The sequence below is a fragment of the Zalophus californianus genome, chromosome 16, assembly GCF_009762305.2.
Source record: "Zalophus californianus isolate mZalCal1 chromosome 16, mZalCal1.pri.v2, whole genome shotgun sequence".
Taxonomy (NCBI): Eukaryota; Metazoa; Chordata; class Mammalia; order Carnivora; family Otariidae; genus Zalophus; species Zalophus californianus.
The window spans coordinates 42832487-42845545 of NC_045610.1; the positions used below are offsets into that span (position 1 = coordinate 42832487).

The window sequence follows — 13059 nt, forward strand, 5'->3', positions numbered from 1 at the left end:
GAAATTCAGCTTTGGCCCAAAGTTGCGGACCCATCGAAGCAACCTCCCTCCTCTGTTGTCACTAGAGCATGTCCATCGGGAGAGGTCTCACCACCCTCCCCCCACCATGGCCCTAACACTACCTGTCACCCCCTCAACCCTGGGTCCTCACCCTGACCCAGCTCTCACTAAAGGGGGGGAATCCTCTATATGGGTACCACCTGGGTAGTCAAAACCAACATCCAGGCCCCTTCCAGGCCTCCTCTGTGCAAGTCACTCACCAAGTCCCACTTCCCTACCCACCCCCAAACACCCCACAGTCACAAGTACTGGAGAGAGGTTCATCATCTTTAGAGTCAAGGGATTAACAGGGATGGGTGCAGACTACACCAGGCCTAGGGTTTTGTGGCGCCTGGGAGCAGACCCAGCCATAGCAAACACCCAGGGAAATGGCAAAAAGGGAGGGAAGAGTTAGTAGATTTGGTCTTCAACTTGGGGCGGGGAGTGGTGGTGGAAAAGTGATTATTGTTGGGCCTGGGAATGAGAAACAGTAGGAAGAAAGCTGTTTCGGGGGGGCTGGGCAGGCCTCAAGGGGCAGCCCCATACCCCTGGGGCTCATAGTTGAGGGAGAAGGGAAATGAGGCCCCTCCCCTCAGTGCTGAGGACAAGGCACTTGGCTCAGTCTCCTTCCGCACCACCCCCAACCCCATCCAGGGAAAAGATGGGGTTCTGGTCCCCTGGCTCCTTTTAAGAGCCCAGAGGCTGTTCTCTGTTGAGCCTCTGGAAGAAGCTTTTGCCGAACTCATAAGTGCTGATCATGATAGCACAGGAAGGGGCGGCCTTGATGATCCTTGGGAGAAAGCCTGCAATGGGGGAGAGGGGGTTAGGGTCAGAGGCCAGGGCCCAAGGGGGCCCCAATCCTTCCTGAGCGCGGACACGCGGCCGGATGGATGCTCACCTGCGAAGAGCCCCCTGGTGCCCGACTCAGCCCGGATCCGCCGCAGCAACAGCCACGTGGAGTCAGCGCGTGGGGGGGTCACTGTGGATGTGAGGGGTGGCCCGGGTGAGACCCCACTTGGGCCCCCATCCGCCCAGCCCCACACCAGCCAGAACCCTCACCTCTCACAGCCTCCAGAGCTCCCAGCGCAACCTGGCGCTGAGTCTTCACCACGTCGAAGGGCAGAGTCAGGACGGCCGCCACCTGGTGCGGTGCGAAGAGCGCTGGTCCCCAGTCCCAGGGCCCCCAGCCCTCGCGTCTAGCCAGGCTCTGCCAGCCTTGGCTAGGGCTTCTCGAGGCAGGGCGAGCTTGCTCCTCGACAGGCAGCTACATGCGCGCCTCCCACAACCCTCGGGCCTCCCAAGGCCATATTCACTGGCCTCGCTCCCAGCCTGATCAACTCACCGTCCCGGAGATGCCTCCAGCAGCAAAGCTGATGCCCACGGATGTCTGGTCTTTTGGCCTGAGCCCGCTCAGCCAGCTCTTTGCCAGCTCGTAGTTGAACCAGTACAGGGCTTGGGGACATACAGGTACACTCGTCACAGCTGGAGAAGGCAGTGGGGTGGCCCCAAACCTCCCATTTTCCACTGCTGCACGATGTGACAACCGTCCCTCCTGAGAATAAGGGCTGCCTGTGGCATGCCAGTTTCTGTAACAAGCCCTCTGCGGGGATTTTCTCTTGGAAACCTGGGTGACTGCCCCGCCCGCTGGGCCCATTTCACAGATGAGTTGTTCAAGGCCCAGAAAGTGACTTCAAGATCAGTAACAGCAAAACTGGGACTTAACTGTAGACCTCCTGTATGTCATCCAGACGCTCCCTTACCCCACCCCCTGCATCCCTGATTCCTACCTGAAAAGGGCACATCCCGAAGGGCAGTGGGGCCCCAGCCCAGCCACAGTGAGCGCCAGCCGCCCTGAGCCATGGCAGCTCGGACACAGGATCCCAGCTCCCGGTAGGACACATGCTGAGCCTGCAGCTTTGTCCGCACCAGCTCCAAGGGGCTGATCACAGTCACGGTGCCCACTAGGGGGAACAGCAGGGAGAGATCAACCCATAGGGCCCAACGGCCGCCTTTCCCGGGATCTGGGGGCCCAAGAGATCCCTCTACCCCTAAACTGCCAGACATTGGAGCTGGAAACCAGGACTGGGCTCCAGCAGAGCCGGGGCTCAGAGAGAGATCAAGGGCCCAGGGCTGTGCTCACAGCGGGCTAGTGCGCCAGCCACCATGGGTGCGTAGAGGTCAGAAGTCAGGGCCCGACCACAAAGGAAGGTCTTGAGCTGGTCATACGCGGTGAAGTAGATGGCAGTGGCCGGCACAGTCATAACCCTGGGAGTGTGAACAGACATTAGCTGGGACTCCCAAAGGCTGCCAACCTCCCAGGCTCCCCCTGCCCCAGCCACCTGACAAGAGAGTAAAGGATCAGAGGAGTAGAGCCGGGAAAAGTAATGTGTGGGACTGGGAGACTCACAAGGTGGCTGGGAGGCCGCTCCACAGGGTCCTGGTGCCCTCGTGTCTCACAATCTTCACGAAGGCGTCCTGGCCAAGTGGACACCCATTCAGGAGGAGGAAGGAGGAAAGTGAATATGCTCTGGGATGAGGCTCACCCTGACTCGGCCCTAGCCTGATGCCCTCATCTCTGCCCACAGCCCTGGGTCCTGCTGAGAGGTAGGAGCCCCGCAGGCTGGCACACATGCAATCCCGCATTTAGCTCCAAGTGGACTTCCGCTCACCCTTCAAAACTGCAGAGAGGCACCACCACTTGGGAAGCCCTTCCCAAGCTGACCCGGCCACTGCTACTTGCTTTGCATCACCCCCTCCTCCCTGGGTCTGCAGCCTGACCAACGTGAATCCCCCTGGAGCACCTAGAGCCCCAGGCGGGGGCACAGCCACTCCTCACCACTGTGCCGGTGAAGCGGGTGGGGTCCTGGAACCAGGTGGCGCAGCGGGCGCTGTTCGGGCACAGGTAGAGGGGCTCCAGGACACCATTGCAGTAGAGGAGGCACTTCCCTGTGGGTTGGAGAGAGGAGGGCACTGGGGAAGGGGAGGGGGCATTAGGAGGACAGTGCCCTGGAACCCTGCGGGGGGGGGGGACTGAGCCCCATCTCTAGGGGGGCCAGCAGAGGCCGTGGTCCCTGGGTGGACATTCTTGTTCAGGACACAGGGCTCGCTGATAGGACCTGGAAGTGTGTGGCAGGACTGTGGAGCCCTCAGGTCCCCTGGGGAGACTGGGCCACTCCCTTCCCTGGACCTTCACAAGCTCCCTGTGGCTTGGGGAACTCACATTTGGTGTAGGGGAGACTCCAGAGTCTGGAGGGAGGCATCAGCTCTAAAATACAAGGCAGTCCCTTAAGTCAGGAGAGCCCCCGACCTGACCCGGGGACCCCACCTCGGGAAGATCTGTTTTGCCCAGGCAGCACCCCAAATGGGCTCCAGGGATGGGCACTCACCGCTGGCTGCCCAGGGGCGCTGAGACTGCAGGCGCACTTTCACCACGTCCAGGGGTGTCACTGGAGGAGGAGGGCAGGTCTGAAGGCTCCTTTCAGGACCCCACCCCTGACCCCTCCCCCAGGACCAAGTCACCTCCAATCTCTGGTCTGCCCCTGTCCCCAGTGCCTCCTCCCCACTTCCCCAGATCTTACTGAAGAGGGAGGTGACTACAGCGCCAGTGCCTGAGGCCACCATTTGCTGGAGGGGGCTAATGCCCCCAGGCTCCCGGTCAGCCATCTTGTAGCTTCAATTCTGAAAAACAGTCAGCTGGACTCACAAAACAAAATCAGTGGGAGGGGGAGACACAAGGCAGGGCCCTTCGGGATTTGACCCAGCCCTCTACCCGGATCCACTCACTGAATATGAACTCAAACGATCCTCACAATTACCTTCTACTTTTATATATTCTTTTTTATTTGGGAGACAGAGATAGCACCAGCGGGGAGGAAAGGGAGAGGCAGGATCCCCGCTGAAGAGAGAGCCCAACCGAGGCTCCATCCCAGGACCCTGGAATCATGACCTCAGCTGAAGGCAGAAGGCAGACGCTTAACCGACTGAGCCACCACGAACCCTCACAATTACCCTTTAAAGCAATTTTTGTCAGCTCTACGTTGCCAGTGGAGAAACAAATTCAGAGAGGTGAGATGACCTGAACAAGGTCACTCTGGGACTAGTTAGGAAGAAAGCTTGGGTAGTTACTCATGGATTAAGGGGCAATAACGGCCCACTGCCATTCCCTCATCTGAGCAACACGGAACTACTGTGCTCCCTCACCGAGGCAGGCGCTCTGTTTGGCCCAGGGGACCCAAAGATCAAGACGCCAGAGCCATCCCCCTAAGCCCCCCACTCCCGAGGCGGGCACTACTGTGCCCCGAGTCACCGGGCGTGGAAGGTGGGGCCGAGCAATAGGGGAAACGCGTAAACAAATCTTTGGGCCGCGAAAGGACCGTCCGCTCTCGGGACTGGAGGCTGGGTTCCCGGCCCTCCCTCCCTCACCCTCCTCCCGAGGCCGGAAGGGCCAGTACCCCAGGCCTGGATAGAAGGGGCAATCTCTCTGCTCTCTCTCCCCAAGACAGAGGCCGGGGTTCGGCCGAGAGGGCAGAAAGTAGGTTTGGGAAGACAGGCTCTCTCCTTTCTTCGGAGAAACTCCGGCCCCGCGCGCAGCGGACGCCGGATGGGACCGACTAGGTCGGCCTGACGGCTCGCGACTCCGAGCCCCCAGCCCCGCGCCGGCTCCGGTTCCCCGGGACCTCCGGAGGCCCACCTCCGCCCCCGCCCCCAGCCTGGCCCTCAACCCAGGTCCAGCTCCGCCCACCTGACTCCAGGAGGGTGCTTGCGCTGCGCGGCGCCCGAAGCCCGGCGGGCCCATGACGGCTCCGCGGCGGGTTTACGGTCCGCGCGCGCTCGCCCCGCTCCAAGGCCGTCTTGGAAAGCACCCGAGCCCGCCCAGCTCCCGAACCGCGCCGCGAGGCTCCGCCCTCCGCCGGCCGACCAGCTACATGCCCGGAGTGCCGCCGGCCCCGCCCACCAGCTGCCTCTCTGGGACCGGCCGCGCCCCTCTCCCGGCGCCGCTGCCGCGCCGCGGGTGACCGGCCGGGCCAGCGCCCCAAGGTCGTGGGTCTCCACGTCACGCGTGACCGGCGGCAGCACCGCACTTAACATTGTATTCTCACAAACTCCAACCCACCAGGACCCTGGCCGAGCGTTGCCCCCGGGAGTCCCAGCGCTCCCCCTAACTTGCCAGGCCAGCGTGGGTTAACGCGCTCTCCCGCTCTTCCTCAGTGTCCTCATCTGCCGGGAGGCAGGAATTGGAATCAATTCTAACAAGACCACGGAGATATCAGATAATGACGACAAACATTTACCCTCCGGGCTCCCTGCTGAGGTTTTACAACTTAATGGCGACCTACCGAACAGGAATCAGCATAATCCCCATTTTATGGATAATCGACTGAGGCGCAGCTCCAGAACCACTTGGCACACCTCTGGGTACCGTGCGCCCGTGGGTGATGGGATTAGACGAACTGTGACTCGGGCCAGGCAGGCTGGACAGGGAAAAGATTGGCCCGGGAGCCAGGAAACCCTGGGTCAGCCGGACTCAATTTAGGCTTAGTCCTCCCACCGTGTGACCTGGGGCAAGTTACACCACCACTCTGGGCCTCGGGTTCCTCCTCCTTCGCACAGTGAGAGGACTGAGTAGGGAAGAAGGGGACTGACATTTTTGCGGTGGTTACTCTCACAACGTTACTTCTTCCAAACCACAAACTTTTAGAAGTATATTATTATTTGGCCCCTTTTTTACAGAAGATGAGACTGGGGCTCGAAGTTTAAGTGCCCGGAATTCGAACCTTCCGGGTACTTTACCCTGCACGAGGAGGCCTCCCTGGGTGACAGGTGGGCTTAAATCCTGAGCTGACGTCTCTGATCCCGCTTCTCAGGGAGACACGTTTGTTTCCCCCGGCAAGCCCAGCACCTGAAAGCCCGCCACTCGCCTCGCCTTTAAAACTTTTGTGCGGTTTTTTAAACTATTTGTCCGAACACCAGGCGCGAACCTGCGCCTTTAAGAAGGGCCGACCGTGACTTTGACGTCACCAGCTTCTCCTGCTTAAGGGGCCCAGCCATTCGGCGCCTGCGAGGTTAGCACGTGGATTCTAAGGGGCCAACCATCAGCTTTCCCTGAAACTGGTTTTGCGGCTCCGAAAGGCTTGGCAGCCCAAGTTTAGGGGCGGGAAAGTGCAAACTGTAGCCTGTGAACTGGCCGCTGGTCGAAAGGGCTGGACAGAAGGCGCCCTTTGCATTCCCTTCCCCCATCCAACGAAGATCTGAAATTACACAAAATCATTTTATAAACTGTATGTTAAGTCGAGAACCCAGTTTCTATTACGGTCTTTCACAGCCTCAAAGTTATGGCTTACCCGAACACGTTCACAGCCCACAGCCACTCTCCCATTTTACAGAGGAGGAAACTGAGGGCCACGTGTGTAGTGACTCCTAGAGTGTAATGGAACCAAGACTTCTCCCGCGCAATATCCTATAAATGAGAAAATGGAGGCCTAGGGGTCAAATCGCACCAAGGTCACTCAAATCAAAGAGCCAGAATTCAAACCCCCAACTGCCTGAGTTCCAAGGCTCTCCCACCCACCCCATTCTCAACCTGGGTTCTCTGCTCCCTGCGGTGACCTGCTCACCTGTGAAGGTTTTATCTACTCTGGCCTCAGGCTTCCAGGCTTCAAGAACTCCAAGCATACAGGGGCGCCTGGGTGGCTCAGTTGGTTAAGCGACTGCCTTGGGCTCAGGTCATGATCCTGGAGCCCCAGGATCAAGTCCCACATCGGGCTCCCTGCTCAGCGGGGAGTCTGCTTCTCCCTCTGACCCTCTTCCCTCTCGTGCTCTCTATCTCTCATTCTCTCTCTCTCAAATAGATAAATAAAATCTTTAAAAAAAAAAAAAAGAACTCTGAGAATACAGCCTGTGGGGCAGGAACACCTGCCTGCCTCAGGATTAGAGCAGCTGGGACACAGGAACCTGGCTGTTTCCTGCAGGAGCCGCTGGACCTCCAGCAAATGTCTTAAACGCCTCTAAGCCTGAGTTTCCCCCTTTACAAAATGAGCTGATGGGGGTAATAAGGCACCCACCTCACAGTAATTATGTGAGGATTTTTTTTTAAAGATTTTATTTATTGGGCGCCTGGGTGGCTCAGTTGGTTGGGCGACTGCCTTCGGCTCGGGTCATGATCCTGGAGTCCCGGGATCGAGTCCCGCATCGGGCTCCCTGCTCGGCGGGGAGTCTGCTTCTCCCTCTGACCCTCTTCCCTCTCGTGCTCTCTATCTCTCATTCTCTCTCTCTTTCGAATAAATGAATAAAATCTTTAAAAAAAAAGATTTTATTTATTTGACAGAGAGAGAGATAGTGATAGTGACAGCAGGAACACAAGCAGGGGAGTGGGAGAGGGAGAAGCAGGCTTCCCACTCAGCAGGGAGCCCGATGTGGGCTGGATCCCAGGACCCCGGGATCATGACCTGAGCCGAAGGAAGGCAGACGCTTAATGACTGAGCCACCCAGGTGCCCCTATTATGTGAGGATTTAATGAGTTAATAGCTGTAAAGTGTTTAGACCCTTGTCTATCGTGTGGCAAACACTCAATGACTATCATTATTATCATTGTTATTGATTCCCCCCAACAGCGCCACCGCCTGACCTGTATCACAGAAAGTTCTGGAAAGGGCCTTTAGAGCAGCCAGGTTCTGGCCCTACCTCTGACTCCAAATGCAGGCACAGAGAGTAATAATTCCTCACACCGCTTCCTGCCCAGAGCCAAAATCATACAGCTGAAAATTAGTGGTCAGGAACCAAACCTGGTGACCTCTGAGCCTCAGTTTCCCCCACAGTAGAATAATGGGCTTGCATTCCATTTCTGGTTTTCTTCTTGCAATAGGATGCCTTTGAGATTTGTCGCTACGCCTCAGTTTCCTTATCTGAAAATAGGGATGATGTCACTCGTCCCGCCTAACTTACAGACTCCTAGCTACGCTCGCATCCGTGAAAGCCATGTGAAGAGTCGACAAATGGTTCTGTGGCCCCTGTCAGGACCCCAGAGATGATCAGATCACAGTCCCTGCCTTCTGCCACAGGTAAATGCTTTAAGGCATCATTGGTGTGACCACAGCCCAGTTCTGTGGCAGCCGTCCGGGCAGGTGGGACAGGTGATTGGTGGGCGATGAGGCACCGCTGGAGCTGATGGCTGCATCTCCCAAGGATGGTCATGATGGCCGCAGCGGGGAGCAGAAGCCTTGAGATGCCCAAGCCCAGAGACCTAAGGAGGAAGCAGCCACTGTCCTGGCTCGCTTGGCCACGGTTCACACTGACTGCAGTGTGTCAATGGTCCTTCCAGAGGCAGCATGTGGCCCCACGTGGCCATCAGTGACTTCCTCATCAGATGGAAAAACAGAAACTCCTTTCAATCTTAAAAGGCGAGAAAACAGTCCCAGGCCCAGGAGCTGTTGTGGGGACTGATGGACAAGTCCTTGCCTGGCACTTGGGGAAGGGACATAAATGGAAGGTGGTTTATTGTGAGACTGAATTATTCCCCAGCAAGCCCAGCAGCGGGACAGTGTCCTCCCCACGCCCAGCTTGCATCCGCAGGGCCCAGGAAGACATGGGTGGGGTTCGAGTAGGGCTTAGGTCCTTCCCGCAGACCCCACCAGCACCTGTGAGTCCAAGGCCAGCACTGTCCCCACCTGGAGCTGCCTTCCTGGAGGCTGGGTCCACAGCTGCAGGCCAACGGAGCTGGAGAGGAGAAATCCAAACTCCAGGCCCAGAGCTAAATTTCAAGTCAGATTTTTCATTGGGCCTTGAGGGCAGGGAGGGGTGGGTGAGTTACAGGAAACTATATTGGGCCAACTGGAGAAAATGGAGTAAGTAGATATTACTTCATCAATGTTAAATTTCTTTTTTTTTTTTAAAGATTTTATTTATTTATTTGAGAGAGAGAGAGAGAATGAGAGAGAAAGCACATGAGATGGGGGGAGGGTCAGAGGGAGAAGCAGACCCCCTGCCGAGCAGGGAGCCCGATGCGGGACTCGATCCAGGGACTCCAGGATCATGACCTGAGCCGAAGGCAGTCGCCCAACCAACTGAGCCACCCAGGCGCCCAATGTTAAATTTCTTGAGTGTGATAACCAGACTGTGGTTTTGTCCTTGCTCTTAGGAAATGCACATGGAAGAAGTGTTTAGAGTTGAATGTCTGCAACTTAGTCTCAAATGGTCCTGCATAATAAAGAGAGATAAAGCCAATGTAGCAAAATGTGAACAATGGTGAATCAAGGTGAAGGGTATATGGGTGCTCATTGTACCATTCTTGCAATTTTTCTGAAGTTTTTAGTTTTCAAAACAAAAAGTTGGAAAAAAAAAGTTGGTGGGGAAAGGGATTCCTTCCTCTGAAGTACTTAAAGAATCAGAAAGCAACAAAGCTGTCTTTTTTTTTGAAGGTTAAAAAGATACACATAATGGGTGCCTGGGTGGCTCAGTTGGTTGAGCGACTGCCTTCGGCTCAGGTCATGATCCTGGAGTCCCGGGATCGAGTCCCACATCGGGCTCCCTGCTCAGCGGGGAGTCTGCGTCTCCCTCTGACCCACCCCCCTCTCATGCTCTCTATCTCATTCTCTCTCTCAAATAAATAAATAAAATCTTAAAAAAAAAAAAAGATACCCGTAATAGCTAGGATCAACCCACCTGGGAAAGGACATCCCTACTGACCAACGCCCCCCCCCCCCGCCATGGCCTGAGAGGGTGGGTTGGGGAGTTTCTGGACACCCAAGGCTTCATTGAGGGGACCCTAGATGTGGTCTGAGGAGGTGGCCCCCAGAGGGGAAGTGTCCTGGCCAAGATCTTCCAGAATTGTCTCCCTCCACCCCCACCCCCAGCCTGACTCCCAGAGCTCTGGGGACAGACTCGTTCCTGCTCTGCTCGGGGGAATGTAGATTAATCTACTTCCGTGGAAGGCAGATTTGGCTATAACTATGACATTCCCAAATGCCCAAACCCTGTGACTCAGCCAGGCCACTTCTAAGAATTCCTCTGCTGATGGGCTTCCCCCGGTGCGAAATGACACCCCAACTCTGCAGACGCCATAGCCTTGCTTGTAACAGCGAAATGCCATCCAAAGGGAACTGAGTGACAGTACCTCTACAGGACGAATACCACCCAGTCTGGAAAGAGATGCAGAGTTCCACATTATGATGTAAAACAATCTCAAAGATAAGAGTTAAATTAAAAAGCAGGGCTCTGGTGCTGGCTAGTTGTTTCCGACTGGAGCGCTACCGCCCCCTAGGGGACGTCTTGTAAATGTCTTAGTTGTCACAAGATTGGGGGCCCCTGGCGTTTGACGGCCGGCAGGCCAGGGAGGCTAAATGTCCTTTAAAGTGTAGGACACCCTGACACAACAAAAAATTGTCCCACAAGCCACTCAGTTTCCCTTTGTCTTTCTGGCCAACCACGTACATTAGAAACACCTTTATAATTATCTGACCTGGAGGCTAGCTCTATTCCTCTCACAGCTTTTTTTCTTTTTTTTTAATGGGTTTTAAAATATATTGAATTTCCCAGGAATAAAACTACTATGCAGTCCTACAGAAGATTTGGCTTTGTTTCCATTAGAACTTCATCAAGGATAATTCACCATTCCGGAATCTTTTCTCGGTAGCCACCTGGCCCATGTGAGTTGAGTTGCTAACAGGACACTCCAGCACTAAGCCCACATATGGACATTCACAGTTCTCCAATGCCAGTGAATCGTGTGCACTGCAAGCTCCTATTCTCTCGTGGAGTCAAGCCTGATCTTTCACATACAGAAATGCATATTATTTTATTATAAATTCCTTTCCTTTTATTTTTCCTCTATATTCCACTTTGAACTGTCTATAAATGTCTAAAAACACTGTGCATAGGAAAATTACATTATCTTTGAATTTCGTTTCTGAAAATTTGTTAGATCCAAAGCCGACTTTGGATCAGATTCTATTGAGAACCTCAGAAAGGACCATGAGCTTACCAGGCACGGTCCAGTCCCATGTAGTAACATGGCCTTCTGGGGGACTTCAGCTTCTCAGTGCCACCAACATTATCTGGAGAATGTTTGCCACTGGGCCAGGGTGGCCCCATCAGAGCTGAGTGCTAATCGCAGGGGCCCAAATGGAGGAGGAGATGGTCCAGCGGGGCCCAGACCAAAGGGCTAGCTGGCATGCATCTCCCTTTTTTTATTTACTGAGTTTTTCTCTCTCTTTTCTTTCTTTTTAGCAATTTTTGAGTATTTGTTTTGTGTCAAATAGTGTTGTAGGCACTAGACACAGCAGAGAACAAGTCACATAAGGTCCCTGCTCACACTTTCTGGTGCAGGAGACACAAACAAATGAGTTAAGTAAGCCACTTGCAGACATTGAGGACATACCTGAGGGCAAGACAACAGGTCACGTGATAGAGGAGGCCTGAGCTGGCCCAGAGACAGGGAGAACTGGGGGGTCAGGAGCACCGATGGGGAGGGGCCGAGGGAGGGTGGAGCAGGCTGGGATGAAAGGAAGTGCCCAGATGAGGGGCAGGGTTGTCCTAGTAACTTCCATGGAAAGAATATTGTGGTGGGCCCAAACACACGCTCCGGGTCGGACCTGGATTCAATTTCCGGCTTCACCCCTTCCCAACTACATGACCTCAGTAAAGTTGCTGAACCTCTGGGTCTGTCTTCCTTCACTGTAAGGCAGGGATCATAATTGTAGCTACCTGGCAAAGTTACATGAAAGATTAAAGGGGAACCTCCTACAGAACTTGGCACAATGGGAAGCTTAGATAACACATTAGCGGGACCCACTTTTTAATTTTTTTTTTAAAGATTTAATCTATTGGGTGCCTGGATGGCTCAGTTTGTTAAGCAACTGCCTTTGGCTCAAGTCATGATCCTGGGGTCCCAGGATCGAGTCAGGCATCCGGCTCCCAGCTCAGCGGGGAGTCTGCTTCTCCCTCTGACCCTCCCCCTGCCATGTTCTCTCTCACTCTCGCTCTCTCTAAAATAAATAAAATATTTTATTTATTTATTTATTTTTAATTTCTCACTTCCAAAGCAGCTTCATGTGTTTTTGGTTTTTTTTTTTTAAGATTTTATTTATTTATTTGACAGAGAGAGACCCAGCGAAAGAGGGAACACAAGCAGGGGGAGTGGGAGAGGGGGAGAAGCAGGCTTCCCGCAGAGCAGGGAGCCTGATGTGGGCCTCCATCCCAGGACCCTGGGACCATGACCCAAGCCGAAGGCAGACGCTTAATGACTGAGCCACCCAGGTGCTCCAATAAATAAAATATTTTTTAAAAATAAAGATTTAATCTATTTACTTGAGAGAGAGAGAGAGAGAGAGAGAGAGAGCGTGCGCGCTCAGAGCACAGCCAGGGGGAGGGGCAGAGGGAGAGGGAGAAGCAGACTCCCCGCTGAGCAGGTAGCCCGATGCAGGGATGCGTGGCTCAGCCTCAGGACCTGAGATCATGACCTGAGCTCATGACCTGAGCTGAAGGCAGATGCTTAACCAACTGAGCCACCCAGGCGCCCCAGGACCCACTTCTTTAAAACACTGAAATCAAGTACACCAGCAACCATCCTAGCATAAAAGATTGAGTCAAAGTCCCCGGAAGTGCACTTGAGTACAGATTTCTCTGCTAACTTGTTGGAGGAGTCTGTCTCCTTCCTGAGCCTCGGTCTCTTCATCTTTATGATAGCGTAACACTCTGGCCCTGCTTCCCTCCCGGGATTCCTGAGTGGTTAAGACAAGTAAGATGTGTAAAAAAGATTTGTGACCAGAAAAGGGCACTGGGGGTGGGGGCGCGGGTGAGGGAGCAGCTCCTTCCGCCCCTACCATTCCACCCCTCCCACCTTCCTTGCTGCTGCCTCCCCTCTGCTCCTCCTCGGCTACCTACCTACCGGAGGTGACTCTGACTTGATCTCTCTGGGCTGTCTGGGGAGAGCCATTTTCTCACCAAGGCCCTGGCCTGGCACTTCAGAGATAGATCATCAGCTGAACAAGAGGAACCCCTTTGATGTCCTAAAAAGGATTCCTCCCA

General features: G+C 54.7%; 1 protein-coding gene across 7 annotated transcripts; it reads right to left on the reverse strand.

The window, feature by feature from the left end:
* Positions 1 to 307: 307 nt before the first annotated feature.
* On the reverse strand, positions 308 to 5566 carry SLC25A39 (solute carrier family 25 member 39). 7 transcript variants are annotated; one of them, XM_027567807.2, is made up of 12 exons: positions 5376 to 5566; positions 3618 to 3717; positions 3426 to 3485; positions 3260 to 3304; positions 2876 to 3009; positions 2447 to 2514; positions 2180 to 2304; positions 1827 to 2000; positions 1382 to 1521; positions 1099 to 1180; positions 938 to 1018; positions 308 to 842 (listed from the first exon to the last, which is right to left on the reverse strand). In XM_027567807.2, the coding sequence occupies exons 2-12, from the start codon at positions 3700 to 3702 to the stop codon at positions 727 to 729; spliced, it is 1110 nt and encodes a 369-aa protein (XP_027423608.1). In that variant the 5' UTR covers positions 3703 to 3717; positions 5376 to 5566; the 3' UTR covers positions 308 to 726. The 7 variants fall into 7 exon arrangements, with proteins under 7 accessions (XP_027423608.1, XP_027423612.1, XP_027423609.1 ...); XM_027567811.2 differs by lacking the exon at positions 5376 to 5566 and adding an exon at positions 4781 to 4937 and having other exon boundaries at positions 1382 to 1491; positions 2876 to 2985; XM_027567808.2 differs by lacking the exon at positions 5376 to 5566 and adding an exon at positions 4781 to 4937 and having other exon boundaries at positions 2876 to 2985.
* Positions 5567 to 13059: the final 7493 nt, after the last annotated feature.